We start from the raw sequence: 27,243 nt of genomic DNA, 5'->3' as shown, positions 1-27,243 counted from the left end.
CTTGGGGAAGTCACACTCTCTCAGCCTCTTAACTGCCATGGTGCAATGCTATGGAATCCCGGGATCTGCAGTTCTGTGAGGCATTTAGCCTTTTGTGTCAGAGAGCCATGGCCTCACAACAAATCCCAGAATTCCATAGCACTGAGCCATGGGAGTTAAAGTGGGGTCAAACTGCATGACTCCTAATGAATGATGATGACCAAGGGGTCAACCTTCTGCGCAGGAGGAATGTCAAGATGCCCTCCCTCCATTTGGTGACATTTCCACGAGGGCTTTTAGCTTTAATTTGGATACGCCCTACGCTTCTGTGGCGCCTTGGTCACAGATTCAGGATGCAGCCTTAACCACAGAACCCTAGCGCTCCCAGGCGAGTCCCTTTCGGCCGTGCAGGAACGCACCCACTTCCAATGCCCTCATAAGGTGAAGTGCTGCTCATCATGGCAATTCCAAACACAGGCGGAAGAAAGCAGAGATGAGGAATCCTCCTGGAGTCTCCTCAGTCACTGCGCTCTCTCGAAGGGCCGTCCTTCTGACGAAGTTTGTCCCGCTCCCTTCGCCGTACAGACGCGCCTTCTTCTTCCGCCACTCTCTTTCTCTGATTGGCCGGCGCCGGGAAGCGTCACCCGGAAGCGAGAAGAGGCTGGTCACGTGGGGCGCTGGGCACGCGGGCTCCTCCTCGGCGGCAGCGGCGGCGATGGCGGCGCTTGGGCCTCGCTCTTCCTCCTTCGTCCCCGGTTGGGAAGCGGAGCCTGGAGCGTCCGACAGCGGCGGCGAGGAGGAGGAGGAGGCCTGGGAGGAGGAGGAGGGAGGCGAGGGGCCGGAGGGATCCGCCCGCGGGGCGCCCTGCCTTTTCTGCCCCAGGTGCGCAGGAGAGAGCTTTCTGGGGACTCCGTCCATGGCTCAGTGCTGTGGAATCCTGGGATTGCAGATAGCTGTGGCGCCCGAGAGAGAAGGACTAGAGGTCCCAGAATCCCACAGCACTCAGCCGTGGCAGTGGGGGCGGTGTGGAAGGGCAGGGCAGACCCCGCTTGTGTCTGTCGGGAGGAAGGAGAAGGAGTGCCCGCAGCAAGGGCCAAGGCGCCATTCCGTTCGCCAGTCTTCCAAAGGGCCTTCTGGAGGCACCCCCTTCCTCACATCTTGAAAGCCAGAATGTTAACCAGAAACCAGAAGGAGACCAAGGAGCTGAGAGGAAGCAGGTCCTTTTTCAAGGGCAGCATTCTTCCCAGCAGGAAATTCTTCCAAATTGCTGGGACCTTCATCCTGAAATAAACCAAGCTTTTATAGTGTTTTGAGCAAATCACACTTTCCTGGGTCACACTGAATTAAACATTTCTACACCTGTATATTCATTGGAAGCCCTAACATGCATCTCTCAGCCATCAGTCCTTCTTTCATCTCTGTGTTTTGTTCAACTCTCCTCAGACTGTTGATATGCAGTACTTCCTTTTATTTGGGACGGCAGCTTAAAACCTGGAGCCATTTGGAGTTGTTTACATCCCAAAGCAGAACATTTGACATGACCTAGAATAACAGCTTTTGCTCTGGTGCATTTCACATTTCAGCACCGAAATCCTCAGCTCCTGAGCATAAGTAATGTTCTGAGTTTTAACCACTCCGCCTCAATTTGTTTTCGTCCATCTATTCATTCATTTTTCATTAATAGCACATGTACATCTCTATGCGTCTGGCTTGCCATGGGTCTAGGAAGCTGTGTGGGGATATATGGAGAGAAGCAGACCTTCAATAAGATAATTGTGGGGTCTAAATCCCAGAATAACCCAGCCATTTAGTGGAGGTGCTGTTTAGGGACTCTGTGAATCCTGTTCCAAAAAAGTAACTATTCTGTTATCTTGGAAGATGAGAGAGGCTGCAGAAGTTTGCTTTTACCTGAGCCTAGTGTTTAGATGTTGGACTACAATGTGGGAGACCAAGATCTGAATCACTGCTTGGCCATGGAAACCCACAAGGCGACATTGGGCAAGGCACACACTCTCTCTCTCAGCAATGGAAACTCCTCTGTCCCCACCGAACAAGTCGAGCCATGAAAACCCCATGATAGCTTTGTCTTGGGATCTCCATAACTCAGAAATGATTTCAAGGCATACAGGAACAACTGGGAAATGCAAGTTTCCATTCCTTGATCTCTCCCCGCTTCGGAGTTAACCGAGGGCACACTGCTCTTGCACTTTGAACTCAGTTTTGCTGCAGTTGAAGTAAGCCAAAATGAAGGGGGAAGTGGGAGGAAGAGAGAGAAACCGGAACATTTTAAGAGCAGATGAAAACGCGGAGTGACAGAAGATTAATTGGGACAGTTGGGAGGTGTGCCTTTTTGGACTCTAGTCCGCATCTTCAGATGCCGGTTTTGGGTTTAAGAGCAGCTGCTTCTGCTCCACTGTCCAGTGCTGGTGTTACTATTTCTTGTGTCATAACTATAATAAAGGCCAGGAAATTTGGTTGGGACCCTGTTGGTTACTCAGTCAATTTGATGAATAGTAAGTCAACACATCCGTAAATTCCATTGATTCAGTGAGTTTACTGAAGTTAAACAGGATTCAGGGCTATATGCGTGTTTATAAGCTTTAAAACTCTTAAAGTATTTAAATCAGAAGAAATATTTTACAGTGTCAGGAACTGGCAACATAAAATACCCAAAAGCATTTTAAAACCAACAAAGTTCTTTTTAAGTAAGATGATATTGACAGATGGATTTGCTGTTGGTTTTGTTGTGTTTCTGACCTATTGGAATCCTCAGGTGAACTTGTCATGGGTTTTTCTTGGTATTTAATCAGAGTGGGTTTACCATTGCATTCCTCTGAGACTGACTTGTCTGAGGTCATCTAGAGGGTTTCCGTGGCAGAGCAGGGATATGAGCCCTTGTTTCCAGAATCCAACACTAAAACCACTACGCCACACTGGCTCTTCATTTATGGACCATCAAAACAAGCTTTTTAAAATCATCCATGACTGTTTGGAGTTGAAGAGGAACAACCTTCTCGATCACCTTGCTTAAAAACAGGAGGTGAATAGTCTGTAATAAATGTCCAAGGGATCTAGGGAGGGTTTTTTTCAGAAGTGGCTGTACCACCGCTTCTTTTAGACAAGAGATGCATTTATGATATGTCTTAAGTGACTCCTAAGTGCATCTGTTCCTTGGACGACCAGCCATGAAGGGCAGGGATCGAGTGGGCAAGTTGTCTTCTTCACACTTCCAAGGAGCTTGTCCATGTCCTCAGTACTCAGACTCAAACTGATCCAGTGTAATCCTGTTCACGGAGTTGCTGAACACCTCACTCACAGCCTCTACAGTAATATCGCCATCCAGGTTGGCTCTTATTTGAGAGATTTTGGTCTGGCATGATTTGTTTTTGAGAAACCTGTGTTGAGTCTTAATAATGACAGCATTGTTTTCTATGTAATTATAAATCGTCTGTTAAATGATCTGCTCTAGAGTCTTTCCAGATACTGATGTCAAGCTGAGTGGGTGATAATTATTTGAGTCCTCTTTTTCCCCCTTTTTGAAGACGTGACAACATTTGCCCTCTTGCAGTCTGTGGGGATTTCTCCTCTTCTCCAAGAATTCTCAAGGATTATTGTCTGTGGTTTTGAAATTACATCTGCGAGTTCTTTTAATATCCTTGAATGTAGCTCATCTGGCCCTGGAGACTTGAATTCCTGTGCTAATTCTTTACTTATTCTGTGCTGCATTTCCCCCACTATACCCCCCGATCTTCATTCCTCAGGGTGTGCACTATTTTCCTTTTTAGAGAAAACTGAGGCAGAGAAGGTGTTGAGTGGTTTTGCCTTTTCTCTATCCCCAGTTAGTACTTGGCCATCTTCTCCACACAGCGACCCTACTATTGCCTTGTTCTTTCTTTTGCTGCAGACGTAACTAGAAAACCCCTTTTATTGTTATTAATCTGTCTGGCAAGACTTAAGTTCATTCTGTGCTTTAGCTTTTCTTACTTTTCCCCTACATACTGTATAATGGCTATATGTTTGAATTTCTCTTTGTCACTTTCCCAATTTTTCCATTTCTTGTACTTGTTTTTTTTAACACTTAGCTGAACACTCAATACTCAAGAGTTGTTTTTTTACACTAAGCCCTTCTTGCTATGGGTTGGGAAAGGCCAATAGAAGTTTGCCTGTCTGAGCCATTCAGTTTTCAATCAACTCTCAGGCATCTCACCTTTAGCAGTAAGGAGGTGTCAGGGATTATTGTGCAGATAATCATGGGGCATCTTTGCAGCTTTAAAACTTGGGGAATTGCTGGCTGTTCATCGCACCTGTGTTAAGTGGATCTGTCAGAGTCTGTGCATAGCGATAAATAGGGATGACCATAAACAGTGGTGATGAACTTTGCAGCAGGGTTCTTTACATGAAGTGAAGAGTACAGCCAGCGAAGGGGATTTTGCATGCTTGGTTCTTTTTGAACTTATGTGTCAACCAGTACTTCTCTTTTCATTCTCCCTGATTTTTCTCTTATGTGGCAAAGTTTGTTCTTCACTATTGTGCTGAGCAGTGTTCCTGATTCCAGATTTTCATCTGTTTCCTTTGCATACTCCTGAAGTTAGTGCTATGTGTTGTTCCATAATTGTCCAAATACTTTCTTCTCACATGGAAGTTTTGCCCTAAATCTAGTTGCTTGTTCCAGCTAGAGTAACCATTGAATCAGTAAGAATTACTCAGTTGATGCCGTGGGTCTGCTGTAATTGGGAGTAGCAACTGGATTTAGGCTTATAGGGGCTTTGTATCTTTCTATTTCGTGATGCAGTTAGAAACTATTTTAAAACCGTATTAGCATATTAGCAGTGTATATATTAAAATCTTTCTACTTGTTTTTTCAAGGTCTTTCTGTTCAGCAGAAGATGTTTTTGGCCACTGTATGTTAGACCATGGGTTCAGTATTGGAACGGTGGTTCATAAACACAGTAAGTTTACCTCTGTACTTTATGTAGTTCCAGTATCTGGTTAGTTCCCCACAAGTTTACATTTTAAAGATCAAAGCTTAAGTTGAATATCATAAAATGTATGGTGGCCTACTTTTCCCGACAGTATTTGAAATATTGTTTATTGATAAAAGAAGACCATAAAGGGATGACAGCCAAAAAAAGCTGCTTCGAGTCACAGTGGAGGTATAGGTGTTCATCAATGATGCATGCGTCCTAAGAGTCCAGAAGCCATACCAAAGCCACGTTCCAGTCCTAGGGCTGGAGCATGGCTTTGGTGCGACTTCTGGACTCTTAGGAAGCATGCATCATTGAAACACCATACCTCCACTGTGACTCGAGCAGCTTATTTTGGCTGTCTGTAACCGGCATTACTTTATTTCTGGACCTAAAAAAACCCAAGAAGATAGAGCATGTCTGTATGTCAACACACCTGTGTGTGGTCTGTGTAGTTGGGACTAACAGTGGGATTTAATCCAGATTCCAAACATTATTAGATGCATCTAGTGCAATCTATAATTTATTGCACAAAAATACGTAAATGCTCTGTTGAAAAAGATTACTTGAAATTCAGAAGACATTTGGTGTCATGTGAGAGGGCTTTCTCAATGACCGCCACACTGAAGGCAGCTAAATGACCCCTCCCCACAACAACACAACCTTTCACCAGCATGCAAAGACTTTTGTATTCAGCAAGTCTTTGGCAACTGACTTCTTCCTATGAACAAGGTTTTCAGTAAAGGTTAGAAAGAAAGTTGGCTCTGTGTGCCTCCCAGATTTTGGACAAACATTTTTGTCTCCAACTGTCTGGGTAGCATTTTTATCCCCCCCCCCCAGCACCCAGCAGTTTAGGTTCTGTCAACAAGAATCACCTGGAAGTGATTTCCTGATCCTCCTTTTTTTTTTGGAAAAAAATCTCTTTGGCTAAAATGGCTCAGATAAGGCAAAAAACCATGGTTGAAATTGCCCCCCCCCATGTGTATTTGCTACAAACATCTCTCAATAGGTTTTCAGAAGAGAAACAATACGATGTGATCTCCCATATACCTTGCAGAGAACCAGCCCTGTAACCTGTCCACTTATTGTTTTGATGGATTTGCCAAAATTCTGAAGTTTAATTTTTTATTTATTGCTATCAAGATATTTCAAATTCGTAAAGGAAGAATATTAATAAAACCAATCAATAAATGTGAAATGTGAGGTGTAAATCAATTATATCAATCAATAAATGCAGACGTAAGCCTACCAAGCGTCAGTGGATTTAGGTTTGTGCATATTTTTGCAACTACTTTTAAAGTATGTGATGAAATAGTTCAACAATAAGATGTCCAGATACAAATAGCAAATATAGAAAAAAGTTAATCAACTTGTTTAAATGCAGTTCTGTTCTTTTCCTTCTCTCCTCTTTCAGGACTTGACTTCTACAATTACATCAAGCTAATAAACTTTATTAGGGCGGAAGTAAGTACTCAAATATTCTTGAAAACCTCAAGTTTATTAACAAGACTTGTATTAAAACTGTACTGTATTTTCAGAATTATGGACTGGAGAATTTGTCTGGGATTTAGTAATAGTTTCCTGAGAAACTACAGCATATACTCATTTTAAATATACCATAAGATTCCCTGGCTCTCAGACTTGTGACATATACTTTACAAAATGTATATACAGTGGGACCTTGGTGTCTGCGGGGAATCCATTCTGAAGTGCCCCCCCCCCCCCCCCGCCACCAAAATCTGTGGATGTTCAAGTCCCTTTTGTCCCCAGTGGTGGCACGTGCACATGTTTGCATTGCCATTGGGGACAGTGGGACTTCATGAAGTAGAAAGCCACGTCCAACCTGCTGCTGTTGCAGCTGCCACCGTTGCTCTCTTCCTCCTCCTCTTCCTCCTAGTAGTCCTCCTTGTCATCGTTCTTTTCTTCCTTGCAATCACTCCTACCACCTGAGAAAAGCAGCTTCTGCTGGATCAAGGCGAGTGCTCGAAGGGCTGTGCAGCCACCAGCAGAAGCTGCTCTTCTCAGGTGGCAGGAGCAATTACAAAGAGGAGAAGGAGGAAGAAAATGACGAGGAGGACAAATAGGAGGAGGAAGATAGCAGTGGCAACATCACCAGGTAGAACTTGGCTTTCTAGAAGTGGGACTTGCTGTTCTCGGTCAGTTGCACTGTGGCCCAGCGGGAGCCCCCTCAGCTGCCTGAGGGGGTGGTGATGGAGCTGGGATTGGTAGTTAATGGTGCAATTGGTAGTTAATGGTGGCGCTGCCATGTGCACATGCCACCATTGGTGACAATGGGTGCTTGCCTTCCATGGATGCTGAAATCTATGGATTACAAGCCCCCAGATAACGAGACCCCACTGTACATACCATTTATTAAGTTTGCGTGTGCATTATGAAACCTGTCCATAGTTATTCTCTTAGCTGCTTGCCACAGAGTTAAGCTTTGATCAGAGAGGAAATCTCAAAGTTTATTTTCTCTGCTATAAAGGTTTGTAAAGTCATGTGTTATAAAGGGGAGTAGTGATGTCCTCTCCTGGCTCAAACACTTATGGAAAATTGGGGTGGGTTGGACTATGAAGTGGCGAGTCTATTAGCAAACTCCCTGTTATAATGTATTTTACTTATATGCTGTGTATGTACTACTCTTTCTGTTATTTAATTTGTTGCTGTTGTTGATGATTTGCTTTTATACTGCCTATGGTTTGTTAACTGAAATAAAGGCATTCATTCATTCATTCAAAATTAAATTCAGAAGCTGTTGAAGAATGTACAAGAGCATCCACTATTACTGATATGCTATGGAAGCATATCAGTAAGCATGTCATGGTGGCTAGTATAAAACAACTCCTGCAACAAAGGGGAAAGATAGAACAGCCTGCAGTTTGTGCAGAGTTCATAAAGATCATGCTTTTGCAGAATAAATTACTATAAGAGTGTGTTGAAATGTACTACTTATTATCATGGATAAGCTTATTGTTTGAATTTGCTACATGGTTGCTAAGTTAGTAGTTTGGTGTTTTTTTGTTTTTGTGGTTTTTTTGTAATTGTGCCTGCCAGTGTTCCTTAAAGATGTTGGATTTACCAATCATGAGATGGGAATGGTTGTCTTGGAAATTCAAAGGGCAGTTACTGTGGCTTGGCACTAGGAGGGAAAATGTACTGTCACAAAAATTACCAGGCTTAAACAAACTGGAAAAGCAACTAGGAACTTGGCTATGGTAAGATTAAATTCACTGTTTCAGTATGCCCTGGATACAACCCAGTCACAGGTGGTTTCTGCATGCAATTCATATTATATTTGCATGTCATCTTAAATTTTAATAGCTTTCTACTTTCTTACAATTAATATAAATGAGTGTTGTCCACTCTGCAGGACTGCCAGTATTCTAATTCGTAGTTAATGTACAGATAGCAATAGTACAGACACAGCTTTTTACAGAACTCTTTTCTAAACAAATGTGACCAACTCTCATGATAGCACTGCTTTGAGTTAACATTGTCTTGTCTAGTCCTATTCAGTGGTCTCTATAAGGATGCTTTAGCATACTGAGTAGATTAAAAATGCTGAGAATGCTCATGTCCATTTTCTGTTCCAGAAACCAACAGCGGGGTATTTTAGTTCTGTGAGTTTTCCACTTCCTTGGGAAGAAGATAAATATTTGAAACCTGTGTTGGAAGATGACCTCTTACTTCAGTTTGGTAGGGTATCATTTAACTTCACATTCAAGTGACATCTTTAAGCAAAATAAGCAATTTCCATATGGATGAGGGTTAAAGTATTGGTTTGTTCTTTCTGAATAAGGTAGACATAATAGACGTACATAATAGACTTCTGTAACTTACAAAACTATAACAAGAATGTGGGTTGGTGAATCTGCCTAATGGCTTAAAGGACATAATTTCCATTTCAAACCTCCCTGGATTTTAAGATCTTTTGAGGAGGCCTTTTTCTTGGTCCCACAGCCTTCAGAGGCATGTTTGATGGAGATATAAATCAGATTCAATTACTATTTCCAAGTTCTGGAGCTCCTTCCAAGCGCAGGACTTTTTTCTTTCCTTTTCAGTGATATGTTTTAATTGTGTTTAATTTTGTTATGTTTGTTTTTTATTTGAATATTATTTCTAGCCACCATGAGTGCCTTGTTTGTTGAAAAAGCAAAATGGAAAATAACATGAATCTCTGTGAAGTCAAAGGCTTTCATGGCCAGCATCCATAGTTTTTTGTGGGTTTTTCAGGCTATGTGGCCATGTTCTGGAAGAATTTATTCCTGATGTTTCACCACCATCTGTGGCTGGCACAGATGCCAGCCACAGATGCTGGCAAAACATCAGAAATAAACTCTCCTAGAACATGGCCGCATAGCCCAAAAAAACCACAAAAACATGAATCTCTCTTATCACCTGTGCTCTGCTTGTATATATGAGGACCTGTGGTTTGAAAATTCTGCTGGAAGCTAGATCTGTTAAAATATCTGTTATCCAGGAGCTGGTTTTGGATAAGCATGGCATTCTGCCAAATGTAGTAGAGATCCTAATTACATTATCCAGGGATAAAGCCAGCTTTTTGGTCCTGCCACAGCTGAAAGCAGTTTTAAGGTGCTCTGGCGGCGTGTGGTGTCTAAATGTCGCGCCACTAGAGCGCCTGGAAGCCGGCCTGCATTTGGGCAGTCAGGTGGTGTGAAGCCAACTTCTGGGAATCTTGGAGGTGTGCATCATGTATACACCATACTTCCAAGCTGGCTTTTTATGCTGATCTGTTCTGGCCCTCAGTTATGTTCAACATTGAGGATAGAGATCCTGCTGATTTTCTTCTGCGTCTCCCCACTGTTTTCCTATATAGTTGGCCCTCCTTATCCACAGATTATTTTATCCACAGATTCAAACATCCATGACTTGAAAATATTCAAAAAAAGTATAAATTCCAAATAGCAAATCTTGATTTTGCCATTTTATATAAGGGACACCATTTTGCTATGCCTTTGCATTTAATGGGACTTGGGCATCCATGGATTTTGTTATCCATGGGGGATCCTGGAATCAAACCCCAGCAGATAACAAGGGGCCACTGTATGAGCTATCTGAATTGCTCTTGGGTGAGACTGAAATACCTTGCTTTGGGGCACTTCAGCATCCAAGTTGAGACACTCCTTTTGTTGATAACTCAGATGTTTGTGGCAATCATGGGTGTGTAGCACACATTCATCTGGTCCCATTTTTCTGCTTGTATTTTTGCTGAACAGGAGAAAGGTAATTTGAGGGTGGGGTCACCTAATGTGGAATATTCTTTCATTTAATATGTTTGACTTGTGCAGGTTGAGGATTGGGACAGAATCTTGGAAAAAGTAGCATGGAAAAATTTCTTCTTCTCAGCCTTTGGCAGGCTCTACATGTAGTAATGACTGCTCCTGCCAGAGGGGGTTTTTTCATGTTACTTTCTCCTGGTTCATGAATAATAATAATAATAATAATAATAATAATAATAATAATAATATTTATTTGTATCCCGCCTCTCCCTTTTGCGGATTGAGGAGGGTAACAGCAAAATCAAATATAATACAAAAGCATGAGTAGGACTTGAGCATTTATAAACATAGTTCAGAGTTCCCTTAGGCATACAGAAATCATACAGTTCTTTAGATCCTCAAGCCCCCATAAATCTTAATATTTGCATATTGTGTGGTAAATTTTATTGGTTCTTTTTCAGATATAGATGATCTTCTTCATTCCACCAGTGTGTCTTACCCTAATGGTCTAACTGAAGCTTCATCTCTCTCTGAACTTTTGAAACAAGCAGAGCAAAGAGCTGAACAGGCAGAAGATGCATTGGCCAGAGCCCAAGAGGATCTTCAAAAAATGAGGTATTGATTTTATTGAGTATTTTTTTCTCTTTCATAATCTTAGAAACAATTTTGAATGTATAATATTAAGCTAGGTTGATGGTAGTGTTGAAAAGTTTACTAGAAGTTCAACAATGTATTAATTTCACTGAATGGATTAGGGAGAAGATAGTAGGCTTTCTATAAAATTCAAATACATGACTTGCCATTAATTTACTGCCAAATCACATTTTGTAAGGTAATAGGCAGAGTTTACTATTTGGAAAAGTGAAGTTTTAAAATAACAATAGTTGCTGACATTATATTGTTTATCAACTTTACTATGTTGCTTTAAGCTTAGCCCATGCTTATTTAGAACCATTTGTGGACTTAAATAAGCCAAATGAAAATAAGCAAAAGGTTTTATTCACTGGACTGTAAGAGCAGTCATAGGCAGTTTTATTAACAGTGTGTGTGTGTATTGGCTAAACTTGGTACCAAGAGTGTCTTGGTCCTAAACGTACATAAACGATAAGCTGTGTGCTAAGTTGCAGTGAAGGGACTGAGCATGACTCTGTCCACCATACACTTAATTGTTTATTTAATTTATATTCCACCTTTCTCCCAGAATGGTCCAGTTTACAGCAACAGTTTTTTTTAAAGTACAGATAAAACTACATGCATTATAAAAAATTTAAAAAATAATATGCTGCCCCATTTAAAAAAACACTAGTTTAAAATAGTTTAAAAGAATTAAAACATAATGAAGATAAAAATAGAGCACCCCCATTAAAAGATCCTTCTGCAGTAATCAGTTAACATCTGAAGGCTTGCCTAAATAAAAAAAGGCTTGCTTTTATTAGTGGAAAGAGGGCAGAGAGGGACCAGTGTAATTACCCATGGGAGGGAATTCCATATTCTGGGAACAGTCACTAAGAAGACTCTGTCCTCAAGAATAGCTATGATGGTGATGGAACTGAGAGAAAACCCTCCCCTCAGGATCTTAAAACACGGATTAGCTCATGTAAAGGAGACAAATTTTTTAGATAGTCTGGACTTTGGTCATATTAATGATACCCTTTATGTAACATATGATGGAAGTGTATCAAAAATACAGTAGCTATGTAGTATTTTTCCAGTTTCTTTAGAGACAAAAAACCCCAGAAATGATGTAAGAGTGTTACAAATCAGTAGTCTATACGCTATACTTCTGATTCTTAAAAAGCATTATTTCAAAAGTTATTACTTCATAAAGGAGTTGAACAATTTGGTATCTCCATCCCTTGCTTCCCAGCTGTTTACATGTCTTCTAAAAGCACCTTTCAAAATAATTTTTTACATCTTCAATATGTTTGGAATTTCTGTGATTGAAGAAAGTGTCCATGAGTGGAAACTTTATCTTGAAGGCCTTTACCTTGAAGATTGCTCATAAAAACAGCTAGTCAGAATTCCCAGTCCAAGTTCTGTACAATCTGAATGATAGAAAAGTAACTGATATTGAGCTACCCAATACCAAAGTTTTAAGTACTATAGCAGGTTTCTGCTCAGCAGCCAGCAGAGGGAGCTTCAGCATGCTTTAGGCAGAAGATTATTCTATGAAACCAGTGCTTTGTCTCCACACATTCTCCTGCCTTTTTAATGGTCCCATCCCTGTATCTCAAGGGTATGTTTCAAACTGATTGCAGGCAATTTGCCCAGGATTTTGTGATGAACACAGAAGTCAGAAGTGGCTCATCAGTCAGCAGCATTGCGGACCTACGGGAGGATGAGGAGGATGTTTACTTCAGCTCATATGGGCACTATGGTATCCACGAAGAGATGATAAAGGTTAGAAAATGAAGAGAAGTATGTCTTTCTATCTGTAAAGATGGCAGCAAAGCTATCTGCTTTATGTGCTGCAGTGTAGCTGCATTTTTAACCCTGTCTGTGCTTGGTAGTTACTTTGGTGAAAGCTTTCATAAGAGACACAAGACAAACAGTGAGGGAAAAAATGATACACAAGAATAAATACCTTGACTAGGATTCAAAGGGTCATGCTCTGTCTGGCAGTACCTTCCAGTTTTTGGATAGTTAAAGGTTCACAGACAGCCATGTGTGATCCTAGTCCTACAGATGGGATGGGCTAGCTATGGAGCCTGAAATGGAGTGGGTTTGCCTCAATTTGAGCTTCTTTGAAGAGCCATAACATGCTATCACATCCACAGCTTTGGGCACCTGGAAGTAAAAGTTTGCCACTCCTAGCTGCTGTTCAGGCTTTTCTGGATTTAAAAAAATGTTTCAGAGTGTGGTCTCCTGCCAGCTTTTTAAAACCTTGCAAGATTGGCACAGATGGTAGTGTGTGGTTCTGATGCCAAGTCAAAACATCACTTTTTATCAAACCCTTTGAGGCCCTAATTAATTTTATCCAGTTTGCACATGTGCAATGGTCAGCACTACCTAGACATTAACAATTAAAATATATTTTCTCTCATTTTGATCTTGTTTGTGGACTATAGTCTATCTGTTATATTTATGAATGATGCATTGTGTAGTTTTGTCTTTTGACTTTAGTTACAGACATGACGGAAGGGCAAATTCTAGACAGCATTATATTTAAAATACACTGCTCCCTCGGGTTACGAAATTAATTCGTTCCGCGGCCGCTTTCGTAACCCGAAAAGCCTTCGTAAGCCGAAATGCCATAGGCGCTAATGGGGAAAAGCCGCGATTCCGTGTAAAATAGCGCCGAAAAGCACCAAAATTTTTTTCGTAACCCAAAAAAACATTCGTAACCCGGAACAATTATTTCCTATGGGATTTTTTCGTATCCCGGAAATTTCGTAACCTGGGTATTTCGTATCCCGAGGTACCACTGTACTTTGATATTAGATTTGGTTAGTTTAGATTAGTCCTGCATTCCTGAGGCAAGTGACTGAAGACGTTGTACAGTGTTACCCCGGGTTACGAAAATAATTCGTTCCGCCGCCGCTTTCGTAACCCGAAAGGCTTTCGCAAGCCGAAACCCCATAGGCGCTAATGGGGAAAAGCCGCGATTTGGTGCGAAAAAGCGCCGAAAAGCACCAAAATTTCTTTCGTAACCCGAAATAACCTTCGTAACCTGGAACAGTTTTTTTCAATTGGATTTTTTCGTAACCCGGAAATTTCGTAAGGCGGCGCATTCGTATCCCGGGGTAACACTGTACTTCCTATAGGAATAGACTGGTCATAATATTTGCTTTGTGACATCAGTTTACTTGGTTAATCTAATCACTCATGCATTCAACGATTCTTGGTGGAAGTAACAAGAAGCAATGCCTTAAGAAAGCTTAAGCACTTCCTGCACCAACCTAAGGCATTGTTTCTTGTTGCTTCCCTCAAGACTTGTTGTCTCTGGGTGAATAACCAAGAGGTCTTTTTTTAAAAGCAGGAAGTCAAGCACTGGTGTGGGGAGGTACTTGGAACCAAACTATTTCTTTTGCAGGTGAGATCTTTTGGGGTATTGAGTTGTGCCTTGATATATAAGGAACAAAACTGAACAAGAATTCATGGTTACATAGCCTCATGTACAGAGGGCGGCATCAAGGCAGAGAAAGGCTGACATCAGGGCGGGGTGGGGGCATGGCGTCTACACGATGCACGGCCTGACTCCACCCCCATACTGACGTGATGCCATGTGACCCACCATCTGGCCGGTGTCATGGTGTTCCTCTAGCGCTGCGTCCAGATGACACAGAGTGAAAAAGCCATGGCACTGGCAGCCATGGTACCCCTTTTTGCACTGCGGAAAGGCCAGATCAGGACTGCAACATGTAGTTGCCGTGGCCCTGATCCGGTGCTGAAAGGAGCGCTCTGTTCAGCCCCTGAGTGAGCATTGAAATCTTTGGTGGGGGGAACCTTGGCATACATACCAAAATCAGCATCATTTGCACTACAATATTTCTGCTGTGAATTTCATCTCCAAGAAAGGCTGGATATATAATTTCAATAAATAAATAAAACTGGGCTGTGTGGTGCTGGAGGAGAGTTCTGCAGATACCAAATAATAATAATAATAATAATAATAATAATAATAATAATAATAATAATAATAATAATTATTATTATTATTATTATTATTATTATTATTTGTATCCTGCTCTTTTCCCAGAACTGGGAACCAGAGTGGCTCACAGTTTTAAAAGATCAATATAATTAAAAACATAGAAAAGTGGTACATTAAAATAAAATTAGGTTGTTACAGTATTGAAATAGATTTCTTATTAAAAGAATAACAACTATTCATTTATATTCAGTTTTCCTAGCACTGCCTAGCAGACAGTGTTTGACTGTTAGCACTGTGTTGAAATAGAGAGTGCACTGATGTTGAAGGGTTGAAATGATTGGCACTTTCCTGAGCAACCGTGCATAGACTGAAGACAGCAGTTGAAAATCTGTTAAGTTAAGGCACCAAAAAGTGTGACGACAGAAGTCTGAATGCTTTGCAGCTGACTGCTTTTGTGACTAACAGAGAGACTTTTAATATTAGGTTACTGCATATTTAACAAAAAGGTACCTCCCATTAATCTTTTCATTAAGCAATATCATGACTCTTAAATCTAATTAAATGTTTATATCACCTACCCAGGTTGGCTCCAAAGGGTGGCTTTCATTTAGTATAATGCAACAATAATTAAATAATTAAAATTGATAAAGACTATGGTGAAATGTTAGAGGTTTGTGTGCAAGAGGTTCCAAGTTTGATCCCTGGCTATTTGATGTACAGTGAAAAAAGTCCTCTTGGAAGCCTGAGAGAGCTTTAGCTGGGCCATTGAACTAGCTAGACAGTTGGTCTAAGTTGGAACAAGGCAGCTGCCTATCAACTTAAAATCTAAAGTGCCTGAAGAATAATGCTGCAACTGCACATCCAAGCTGAGATATTTAAAATGGCCATCTGGACATGTCTAGTGAGGTGGATAGCTGGATCTCCCAGGAAAAGGCATTGTATAATCTTGACATTGCTGATGGAAAGGCAGAGCCCCCCCCCCCCCCCCCAGGTTGCTGTTTTCTGTGCCTCATAGGGCAGAAGGCAGCATAACAGAGTTATGCTGATGGTTGAAATGTTGAATGTTGAAATTTGTAAAATCATAGAATTGGAAGAGGCCACAAGGGCGATCCAGTCCAACCCCCTGCTTTGCATACTCATTTCGGGTTGATTTATCAATTTCTGTTTTTTAAATTTTAAGTATGGCAACCCTAAGGTGAACGTATTGTGTTTTCTTGGTGAATTTCTTCAGAGGGAGTTTGCCATTGCCATCCTCTGAGGCTGAAAGAGTGTGACTTGCCCAGGGTCACCCAGTAGATTTACATGGTTATGTAGCTTTCATTGTGACTTTATGTTTATGCCCTTAGGTTTTACAGTGCTAGCTGCTGCATAAAATTGTCCTAGCTGGTGCAGTGTCTAATTTGTATGCAAGCAGAAATTCTTACTTTTTAAAGAAGTTGTTCTCTTTGTGCTCTATCCTTTTTTTACCAGTGTCATGAAGAGCTAAAAATAAAGTCACGAGTACTGGCTTCCTTAGCTTTGCTGATTGGTTCTCTAGCTGTTTTGCGGGAATAGTCAAGCATATGGCTTGCTGACAGTTTGTCTCCCTGCCTGCGGGTATTAAAGGAATGATGTTGGTTGCTCAGCCAACTCACGTATAAATATACTACATCTGTTCAGGTGCGCAAATGGGAAAACCACAAGTACCTTTCTTGGCACACTCAGCACTGAAGACTTTTTCTGAATATAGTATTTTGTATGGTGGCTAACAAATCTTCATTGCAGATACCTGGCTTTGCATCTTTCCAGGTGTTTATGTGCTAGCTACCCATAAAGTTTGTTCTAGGATAGGCATGGGGAATGTGTGGTCCTACAGATGTTGCTGGACTAAAGGGGCTTAGCCAGCGGTGAGGAATGATGAGTATGCAGTACAGCAACATCTGGGGAGGTTCATGCAGTCTTCATTCATGTCCAAGAAACTGAGCAGCTTATCTTGTTCTGTAGACATGTTATAGTCATAAAAGTGAGAGCAGTAGTTATTATACCACAGTTATATCTGCAACCTAGATAAAAGAAGAATGCTGTTGAATCCATCTTGAAACATTTTGCTAATATGGTGCTTGAAATAAGGGACAACATAAAATCAGTGTTAGCAGTTAACCCTTTGCTTTTGAACTGACAGAAGAAAAAATAATCTTAAATGTACAGTATTACAAATTATTTATACTCAGTAATTTTGGTAATGCTGACTAATAGACTATATAGGAAGTTAATTCACCACTTCATGAACAAAATCTTTACTCTGGGAAGTGATCATGCTTGGAAAATCATTTTAAGAAATGGGATGGGGAATTTTTCAGTGGTAACTAAAATAACTCATGTTGAACATTTTTTCATTAGGATAAAGTACGCACAGAAAGTTATCGTGATTTCATATATGAAAATCCCCACATCTTCAGAGATAAGGTAAGTAGGCACACTTTTAAACTCTTGATGTTCTTATAGTTTGTGACCCAAGGTAATAAAAGCTTCTTGGAACGGGGCTTCTTTTCTAGAACTGGAAGAATAATGTTTTGACAAGCTTTGATTGAATGTACTGGAGTCCTATTGCACAGAGAACATTATGCAGCTGCTGGAGAGTGCAAAGTACTGATAAGGGAAAAGCTGATCAGCATTGCCACTGTGCAGTGTGCTATCTTGAGTGTTCATTAATTATGATGGCATGGTTTTATAGAACCTTCTCTTGTCTCCTTTTCTTACACAGCAGCTGATGTAGAGGTGTGGACACTTATTTACAGTAATTTACATTATTTCCTAACCTTTTCATTGTGTGATAAATGCTTCATGAAGAATTAGATTCAAATGCAGTTGCCTCCGGGAAACATGTCAAGTACTATTGTCTTGTTTTCACTGATGCCCATATATATTGAACATTTCCAACAGTTTATTTTACAAAACAAAACAAAACATCACTTTTTGGGGTAATTTATTTGTACTGGGCACTATATTCTACTGTTATATTTAGAGATGATGTATTTCTGGAAATTTAGAATTTTAAATCCCTCTAGGGTTTTTTTATTAGGAAAAATGAAATATATTCATTATTTATTTTCATATTAAACTTAGATTTATTTTACTGCTTCAGCAACATAAATTGCACCATGAATAGCTTAGTTACCAGCTAAAATTACACTACTTGGCATATTTATTAAATTTCAAAATATAAAAACCTTGGGTTTGTATAAGAAAATTGTGAGTATACCCTGTACTAAAAAGGCTATGTCAGACTGCTGCACCTTATCAGTTTCACCATATGTATCTTAGTTTTTGACATTTGAGAAGTGGGGTGGTGGTGGTGGTGGTGGTGGAATAAAACAAATAATAGATTTTGTAATAAAGTGTAGGAAAACACAGTTGCTGTGCGTATGAAGTCTGGAAAGTACCAACTGTGTATGAGAGGAATACAGAAACTAGATTAAAACTAGATTCACAGCTGATGATTGGGGCCTATTGATGCATATGGTTTGCAGTTAAATTTAGTGGAATGTGCATAATCAGAGATCCTAGTTTGTGGAGATACAGTTCCAGGAATACTACACCAATTTCCTTGTTCCTGTGTAGTTATGGGTTTGGCTTAATATGAAGGAAATTGTTTTTGGTTTGCTTCTCAATTGTTCTACAATGTATTCAATTGAGTATAAGAATCATTGGCTAACATTTTTAATAAAACCACGTTCAGTGAAATTTAAAATTTGTTTTTTGTGGGCTTCTCTTCAATTCCACATTTTGCAAGCAAAACATCTTTGTTGCGATTTGCATTTGTCTAATTATTTTTAAATTGCCCTGATTCAAGTCAGCACTAGGAATAATAACTTTGAAAACTGAACTAATAGCCTTGTTGGCTTGTATTATTTTGGAACTTTTTGATTTTCATACAAAAATGGACAGATTTATTTTTTAAATGTTGTCATACCAGCATGCGTCAAACAAAATAACATACCCAGTATTAGAATGTGATCATTTTTGAATGAAGGAATTCTGATCTTCTAGCAGTGGAAAAAAATGTAGTTGCTCCTGCCTCTCTTACATTGTTGCATCAAAATTTAAACATTCTTGAAGAAACTGTGATGTCCTACTTTTCTGCTATGAAGATCTGGCACAGTTCTTATTGTGTGCCTTCAAGCCTTTTCCAGCCTAGGGCGACCCTAAGATGAACTTATCACAGGGTTTTCTTGGTCAGATTTGTTCAGAGCTGGGTTGCCTTTCCTTTCCTCTGAGGCTGAAATTGTTTGAGACTTGCCCAACGTCACCCACTGGGTCTCCATGGTCAAGCAGGTATTTGAACTCTATTCTCCAGAGTTGTAGTCCAGTGCTCAAACCACTACCACCACACTGCACAGCATTATATCTCAATTGTTGATGAACAAACAGAAAGAAGAAGAAATGATTTATGGCAAATATTTCCTTGTAGTAAACAGTCAGTACAAATACAGACATACTTTAGTTAACAGAGCCTTTGAGATTAAGCTCTTTTTCACATCTGCCTACCCCCTTCTCATCTTTATCCTCCATCTAGCAGGAAGTTTTTAGTGACATTAGCATTGTGGGGATCGTAAAGGAGAACTGCAGAATACAGCCTTTGGCTGGGTGTTGCAGTGACATGTCTTCAGTAAAAAGTACAATCAGTAAAACGTAATTTGGGAAAGAATGGTATTTTCTTCTAGCCTATCTTGCTGTAGTTGCCTACAACAGGCAAGTTAAACAGCACTCTCTCTAGCATCCCTTACTGAGTATGCATGAAGAGCAAACAAGCAAAAAGAGGAGAGCAGACAAGCCTTCTTCACCAAATACCCCCAGTATATATTTTAAATTAATAGATCTGTAAGTTTGACTGCAAAAATGGAAATCATAAGAAAAGTGGAGGCTGGTGAAAGGAAGTCATCCTTACATTCATCTTAGAAAAAGCTTTCAAGTAGTCTCTGGAAAGTTCAGAATTTTTATTTATGCAAGACTTCCCTAAGCTGTTTTTTCCCTTTTCATTTCACATGTGCATATTATTAGTTCTGGGTAAAAGGTGTGCTTCAACATGTTGAACTGTTCTTTTTGTGCTGTAGGAACCTCTCCCTGTTCATTTTATTGTATATCTGCCTGTGGTACCTATCAAATTCTCTGTTACTGAAATGTAGTGTCCAGGAAAACATCTACTTCATTATGTATTGAACAGATGTTGTTGAAGATATGCAAGACTTGAGCATAGTTGTTTCTTAATGGTCCTGTGACACCCCTTCATTATTTTCACTCTTTCTGATAAGTAACACAGTTTGGTGTTCTAGCAAGTGCGAGTTAAGATGGAGAAGAAAAGTTACTGGTATGGGAAAGAGTTTTGCTTTTTTGCATTACGCAAAGTCATTTTAGCTACAGTATTTAGCAATTTCCCTCTTAGCTATTGTCTGTTGTCTTTATTGACTAGCAGTGGCTCTGCAGCATTTTAGGCTTAATTCTTTCCTTTTATTTTATTTTATATGCCACCTTTCTCCCCGAAGGCAGTTGAAGATTTAAAAAATATTACAATAAAATTTCACCTAAATCACCTAAAAGAATATAAAATTATATTAAAAATATAACGGAAGTTAAAAAGTAATGCACATGCTCAGTATAAAAACCACTGTGGCATGCTTATATTTTGAATACTTGCTTAATTAAAAGTGTCTTGGCCTGCCATTAAAAGGCCAGCAGGGAGGGGGCCAGCCTAACCTCATGTGGAAGGGAGTTCCAAAGAGTGGGAGCAGCCACTGAAAAGCCTTTCTCTTATGTCCTCACCAAGTGAGTCTGGGATGGTGATGGGATCAAGAGAAAGCCTTCCCCCGACGATCATAGTGTTCTGGCAGGTTCATATGGGGAGATACAGTTCTTCAAATAATTTGCACCTAAGCCGTATAGGGCTTTATAGATCATGACCAGCACTTTGAGTTGTGCCTGGAAACCAACCGGTAGCCAGTGAAGTTGTTCCAACAAGGAAGTTATATGCTCCCTGTAACTGGCTCCAGTCAGTGTTCTGGCTGCAGCATTATGAACTCACTGAAATTTCTGAACACTTTCACAAAGGCAGCCCTACATAGAGTGCATTGTAGTAGTCCAAACAGGATGTAATCAAGGCATGTATCACCATAGCCAGATCTGGCATTTCAAGAAATGGACGCAGCTGGAGCACAAGTTTTAGCTGTGCAAATGCTGTTAAGGAAAGTGCAACATGGGACATACAGTAAGAGAAATAATAACAATAACAATAACAATAATAATAATAATAATAGGTTTTATTTATATACCGCCCAATCACTGGGAATCCGAGCGGTTTACAATAGAGGGGATAACAGACAGTTCCCTGCCCACAGGCTTACAATCTAAAAGACATGACACAAAAGGAGAAGGGAATGGTGAGGGGGGGAGGGAATCAGGTCCAGCATTCTTCTCTCCCTCTGAGGCCTGGACCAAGGCAGATGGACCGGAGGGAGGGCTCTTCTTCTTCAGGCTAGCCTTTTCTCTCCCTCAGAGGCCGAACGATGACAGTTAGGGAGGGAGGAGCCTCTTTCTTCAGGCTAGCCCCTGATGGAACTGGGCCAGCCTACTCTCTCCCTCAGAGGCCGAAAGATGACAGTTAGGGAGGGAGGAGCCTCCTTCTTCAGGCTAGCCCCTGATGGAACTGGGCCAGCCTTCTCTCTCCCTCAGCATAAATAAATAAAACATGTATGTGAGAGTCACAGTGACTAAGCAAGAGCAATTAAGAAGCCACACAGGTGAAAAAGCTAATGTAATTTAGAAGGCTTGAATGCCAAGGACAGAATTATAGAGTGTACAATTGGAAACACCTGAGATTCATTAAGTGTACAAGGTGAAATGATGAAATTGTTAAGTATGGGTTGAACTATGTGAACCAATCAAATGAATGTACACGCCCACTGGGTGGAAACTGACTAAGTGGGTGGTGTTTAACAATGGCTATAATAATTGCTATGTTTGCCTATGTATTTTTTGGAGTAATTGGGTAGTTGGAGTAGATTGGAGTGTTTTGGAGATATTGGAGATTGTAGAGATTGTGAGGGCATATAGTATTTGTATATAGTAGAATAAAGTAGATCTTTTATATAAGACTACTGAGTTGTCTGGTGTCTTGAGTGAAGATACAAGAGCCAGCAGGATCCTGGAGAAGTTTGAAGACTTCTGAGGAAGAAGAGTGAGAAGACTTGGAGAGTTTGTCAGGGTCTTCAGCCTATTCTCTGAAACTCTGCTGCTTTGGAAGAAAAGCATTAACCACTGACCAAAGCTGGTCAGCTCCGCTGCATAACAAGGTGGTGAGTTAGAGCCAGAGGTGAAGAGCTACAACTCCCATCATCCCTGACAAATGCACTCCTGGCTACTGCTGAAACCTGGACATCCAGGCTCAGAGTGGAGGCCAGGAGCATGCCCAGACTGCAAGCCTGAGATTTTAAGGGGAGTGTAACACCATCCAGCACAGGCTGAATCCCTATTCTCTGATCTGCCTTAGGGCTGACCAGGAGCACCTACACTTGTTTGGAGGTGTCATGGATTGAACCCGATGTCTTCTCCATGCAGAATGTGTTTTCAACCACTGAGCTGTGGCCCAGGGCTACAGTGAATTATAGCCCTGAGCTAATTGTATTGCTACCAGTCATTTTGTTATGCAGTCTCAAACATACACTCTATTTTGTCTTTTCTGTTCATCCTTGAGCACAGTAGAAGTAATCCATGCCATTTCTTCCACTTTTCACATATAGTTGTGTTGACCTTACATAACAGATGGTTGAGTGAAAGGGTTTATTTGACTTTTGCGTGGTGATGTTATCAAGTTAGAAATACAGTTTTACATTATGATACTTGATGCAGAAGTGCTTGCTGGGAATCTGTAACCTCAAACAGCAAGAGACAGCAGTCCTATTTATATGTATTTATAGTGGTGTGAGAAAAACATAAAACAAATACACTGTCAGAGAACTAAACCAGCTGGGACATTTATGAATGCAGTAGTCATAATAACTAATGTAAATGTTTAGGTACTAGCAGATTTTTCAGTCCTTTTTCAGATTGTAAGTCTACACTTAAAAGTATGCTATTGTCACTAAGCCAACTTATTTTTCTCTCTTTGCTTTTCTTCTTGTGGATTTAAAAAAAAGTCCAGTTACAGACTTTGCTATGTTATGCTTGCACTTGAAACAAATTCCCGCAATGCAAAGAAAAATCACTGAAAGATCCATAATGTAAAAAGCTGATAGGCATTTAATTACAGAAACATAAATAATACCAATGGACTAAAATGAGAGTCTTCCATTAGATGTTACCAGTCTGAATAATTGCCGTATGCTTGAACCCTTGTTTCCAGTTTTTTGGCCTCCCCCCCACCTTTCTTCATACTTATCACCTTACCTTTACATAAATAATTATATGTAGGGGTTGCAAATAAAAAGTGTTTGTGTGCCAGTGTGATGTAATGGTCTGAGTCTTGGACTAAGACATTGGGAGACCAGTGTTCAAATTCTAGCTCATCCATGGAAACCCGTTGGTGACCTTGGGCAAATTATACTCTCCCAGCCACAAGAGGCAATACCAAGGCTCATCAAGAAAATATCATGAAAGATCACCATAAGTTGGAAACAACCTGAAGCTCCAAAAGAACAGCAATGTGCATGTTCAGTGACATTGATTCATTAGTAGATTATCAGTTTGGCCTACAAGGCTTCAATTTGTCGTAGGACTCAAGGAATAAGGTTTATTGTATTATCCTAGCAGTGCAGTTGCCCTTGCTGGGTTGTAGTCAAAGTCCAAATGTCCATAAATTGTGTCACAGCACAGCTCAGCAGCCAAAAATTATATCTTTAAGTCTATAAGACTATGCAAAAGCCTCTGGATGCAAGACGAGGCAGTTTAGTAAGTGGTAGGCAAGCTCTCAGATAGAATGAAGGGAAGGGGCTAATAACACAGATGACATTGGCCCAAATCCTGTTCAGTGCTGATGGAGTGTGAGTCTGGATGGTGGCAGCTGCTTCTTCCTAGGCAGTGCAGTAATCTTTGGATGGTGCCACGGGGTACTCCCTCAGAAAATCAGGACAGTGACAAAACAGGAATCCTGAAGAATTCTGACTGTAGATTTTGTACAGTTGCTGATTGGTTTCAGAAGCACATACTGACTTTTGTCAGGATTTCCCCAACCCTTTGGCCCTGAGCTAATAATAACCTCAATGTTTTCAGGATAGATTTCAGAACATTGAAAAAAATATTAATCATAGAATCGTAGATTTGGAAGAGACCACAAGGGCCATCCAGTCCAACCCCCTGCCATGCAGGAAATCCCAATCAAAGCATACCTGACAGATGGCCATCCAGCCTCTGCTTAAAGACCTCCAAAGAAGGAGACACCACCATTCTCCGAGGGAGTGTGTTCCACTGTCGAACAGCCCTTACTGTCAGGAAGTTCCTCCTAATGTTTAAGTGGAATCTCTTTTCCTGCAGCTTGCATCCATTGCTCTGGGTCCTGTTCTCTGGACCTGCAGAAAACAAGCTTGCTCCCTCCTCAATCATCCCTTCATTTGACATTTCAAGAGCTGTGTGTGTATATATATAGACTTGTAAGATGTATACTTGGTCCACTTTAGAATTTTTGCATTATGTTTCCTTGCTCCTTTTTTTCTGGGAAAGATTTACATTGATTTTTATAAGATGGTTGAGGGTTCAGTTGTAACATTACATTGCATCAGCTAAATTTGCTATTATAACTGCTCAATTTTTTTTTGTTTTGTTTTGTTAGGTTGTCCTAGATGTTGGTTGTGGAACTGGAATCCTCTCCATGTTTGCTGCCAAAGCAGGTGCAAGAAAGGTGATAGGGGTGGACCAGTCTGAAATTATCTATCAGGCTATGGACATTGTTAGGTAGGAGATTGTCATAGATCGTTTTAAAGTTGTAACAGTAGCGGGAGTAAGCACTGAATGCCTATGATTATGCATAGTGCTCACCTTAGATTGGCAGAGATAGGAAGAACTTATATGCACTATAACTTATATTCTACAACCTGTATTGTCCAGGTGGGCAACTTTGGAAGGCTAAGGAGTCACATTAGCTTTTTGAGAGACCTTGGGATGCTGCACACCCTTCAAATATATATATTTTTAAAATTGTCCCCTAATACCTTCTAGGGTGTAGGATACTTTGAGCCATTTTAGGCCCAGAAGAGGTGTGTTTTAATATAGAAAGGCACTTAGTGTTCACTTCCTGGTTTAGAAAAAGGGATGCCCACCCTCAGTCTTCATGTTGTGTATGTTTTGTTAAGCCCCTGCAGATTTCATTATTCTTTTAAAATAACTAGTTTTTATTACTAACAGATCCACTGCAGTTTCAATTCACTTATGTGTAAGAAGCTTAAGGCACACCACAATTAGTTTGTAAAATGTATTCTTTCTAAATACTTGGCAAAATGCAGTGTTGAAATCTGAGCAGGATGAAAGATACAAATATCTCACAGTTTGCCTGTGGTGCACTGCATGGACTCAGCATCTCATAGGTATGAATGTAAGTCACAGGTTTTTTTAGATTTCAGTAGCTCCCCCTATTATAAGAACTGAAATCAAGATTTAAGGCCAACAATTGAGTCAGCATGGACTCCAACTTGAGATCAGGGTTTGATTCTCTGCTCAGCCATAGAAACCCATTGGGTAGCTTTGGGCAAGTCCCACACTTTCAGCCTCAGAAAATATCTGGATAAGTTGCCGTAAGTCAGAAATGACTTGAAGGCACACAACAACAACAAACTGAGTTTTGGTCAATACTCTTGACCCAGAGCGTCTCCTTGGTTTCTTGTCCCATTGTTGTATGTCTCTACTCAACATGAGATACAGGGCTGGTGATTTTGCTATACAAATCATCCTAGAATCAGGAAGTATGGATTGTTGTGGATTTGTACCTCACACAGATGTATGCTGTCGCTTGAACATTTGTAGGACAATCTTAGAATAATGATGTTTTATTGTGTTGTGTTGCTCATTTAATATATTTTGGGGATGTATACTGCAACAGTGTTTCCATTAAAGGATTCTTCAGTGTTCTTCATGAGTGATAGAATTTAAATATAGAGCCATGTTATTCTGTGGAATCAGTATGTAGAGAGAACTTATAGCACCTTTGAAACTAACTGAAAGAAAGAAGTTGGAGCATGAGCTTTCGTAGACTTAAGTCTACTTCCTCAGATACATTTGGTGGAGTGGAAACCAGGGACAGACATATATATGCCATTGGTATACGAGAATGAGTGGTCTCCCAGGCTATAGTGTCATCTGGAATGGGGTGGGGGGTGGTGGGGTAACCAGGAAGGGCAGGGGTGGAGCTTCCAACCGGAAGGGCCGGGCTTCCATGAGGAAGTGGCCCTACCCCTCTTTGTCATTGCTTGGTTTTCTGTGGGAGAATGGAGTTGTGGCAAGGAGCTAGGCAAGCTGTGTGCTCACCTCCCAACCTTCCTTGCCGTGGCCCAGTTCTCCCCCTTGCTGCTGCTCAGTTTTCCTTGGGCAGGGTACACTCACTTGTGCACTCAGCCTAGATCCTTGTTGTGGCCCTTTTCTTCCAAGGCAAACCAAGCCGCAATAAGGAATTGGGCCAAGCATGTGTGCCCCCTGCCCCTACTTGCTGTGGCAAGGAGAGGCGTGCGCACGCGCACTTGGCCCAGCTCCTTGCTGCAGCCTGGTTCTCCTAAGGAAAACTGAACCATGGCAAGGAGGGGTGGGGAGGGGCGGGGGGCTCCAACTGAGCGTCATCCCTCCCTGGGTGTCACCTGGTGCACTCTGCACCCCCACACCCCCAGTGACACTACTGGTGAGCATGTCAATTCGGATTCAAAATGAACTTCAACAGGGAAAAATGTAAGATACTGCACTTAGGGCGGTAAAATGAAATGCACAGATATAGGATGGGGGATAACTGGCTGAATGAAACTACGTGTGAAAGGGATCTAGGAGTCCAAGTAGACTACAAGTTGAACATAAATCAACAGTGCGATGCGGCAGCTAAAAAGGCCAATGCAATTTTAGGCTGCATCAATAAAAGTATAGTGTCTAGATCAAGGGAAGTAATAGTGCCACTCTATTCTGCTTTGGTCAGACCCCACCTGGAATATTGTGTCCAGTACTGGACACCACAATTCAAAAAGGATATTAAGAAACTGGATCGTGTCCAAAGGAGGGCAACTAAAATAGTGAAGGGTCTGGAAACCATGCCCTATGAGGAATGACTTAGGGAGCTGGAGATGTTTAGCCTGGAGAAGAGAAGGTTAAGAGGTGATATAATAGCCCTGTTTAAATATTTGAAGGGATGTCATATTGAGGAGGGAGCAAGCATGTTTTCTGCTGCTCCAGAAAACAGGACCCAGAACAATGAATGCAAACTACAGGAAAAGAGATTCCACCTCAACAATACTAGGAACTTCCTGAC

At 40.9% G+C, this 27,243-nt stretch overlaps 1 protein-coding gene across 1 annotated transcript in view; it reads left to right on the top strand.

Moving 5' to 3' along the window:
* Positions 1 to 660: 660 nt before the first annotated feature.
* The window catches only part of PRMT3 (protein arginine methyltransferase 3), a 102,257-nt gene continuing 75,674 nt past the window's right edge, over positions 661 to 27,243 (top strand). The window contains exons 1-8 of the mRNA XM_042475760.1: positions 661 to 861; positions 4,846 to 4,928; positions 6,358 to 6,407; positions 8,540 to 8,642; positions 10,648 to 10,801; positions 12,445 to 12,586; positions 17,160 to 17,225; positions 24,577 to 24,698. Coding sequence (XP_042331694.1) covers positions 695 to 861; positions 4,846 to 4,928; positions 6,358 to 6,407; positions 8,540 to 8,642; positions 10,648 to 10,801; positions 12,445 to 12,586; positions 17,160 to 17,225; positions 24,577 to 24,698 — 887 coding nt within the window. The 5' untranslated portion in view covers positions 661 to 694. The remainder of the gene's footprint in view (positions 862 to 4,845; positions 4,929 to 6,357; positions 6,408 to 8,539; positions 8,643 to 10,647; positions 10,802 to 12,444; positions 12,587 to 17,159; positions 17,226 to 24,576; positions 24,699 to 27,243) is intronic.

This window comes from Sceloporus undulatus, chromosome 1, assembly GCF_019175285.1.
Source record: "Sceloporus undulatus isolate JIND9_A2432 ecotype Alabama chromosome 1, SceUnd_v1.1, whole genome shotgun sequence".
Taxonomy (NCBI): Eukaryota; Metazoa; Chordata; class Lepidosauria; order Squamata; family Phrynosomatidae; genus Sceloporus; species Sceloporus undulatus.
The sequence above is the reverse complement of the archived record's forward strand: the minus strand, read 5'-3'. Positions and strand labels throughout refer to the sequence as shown.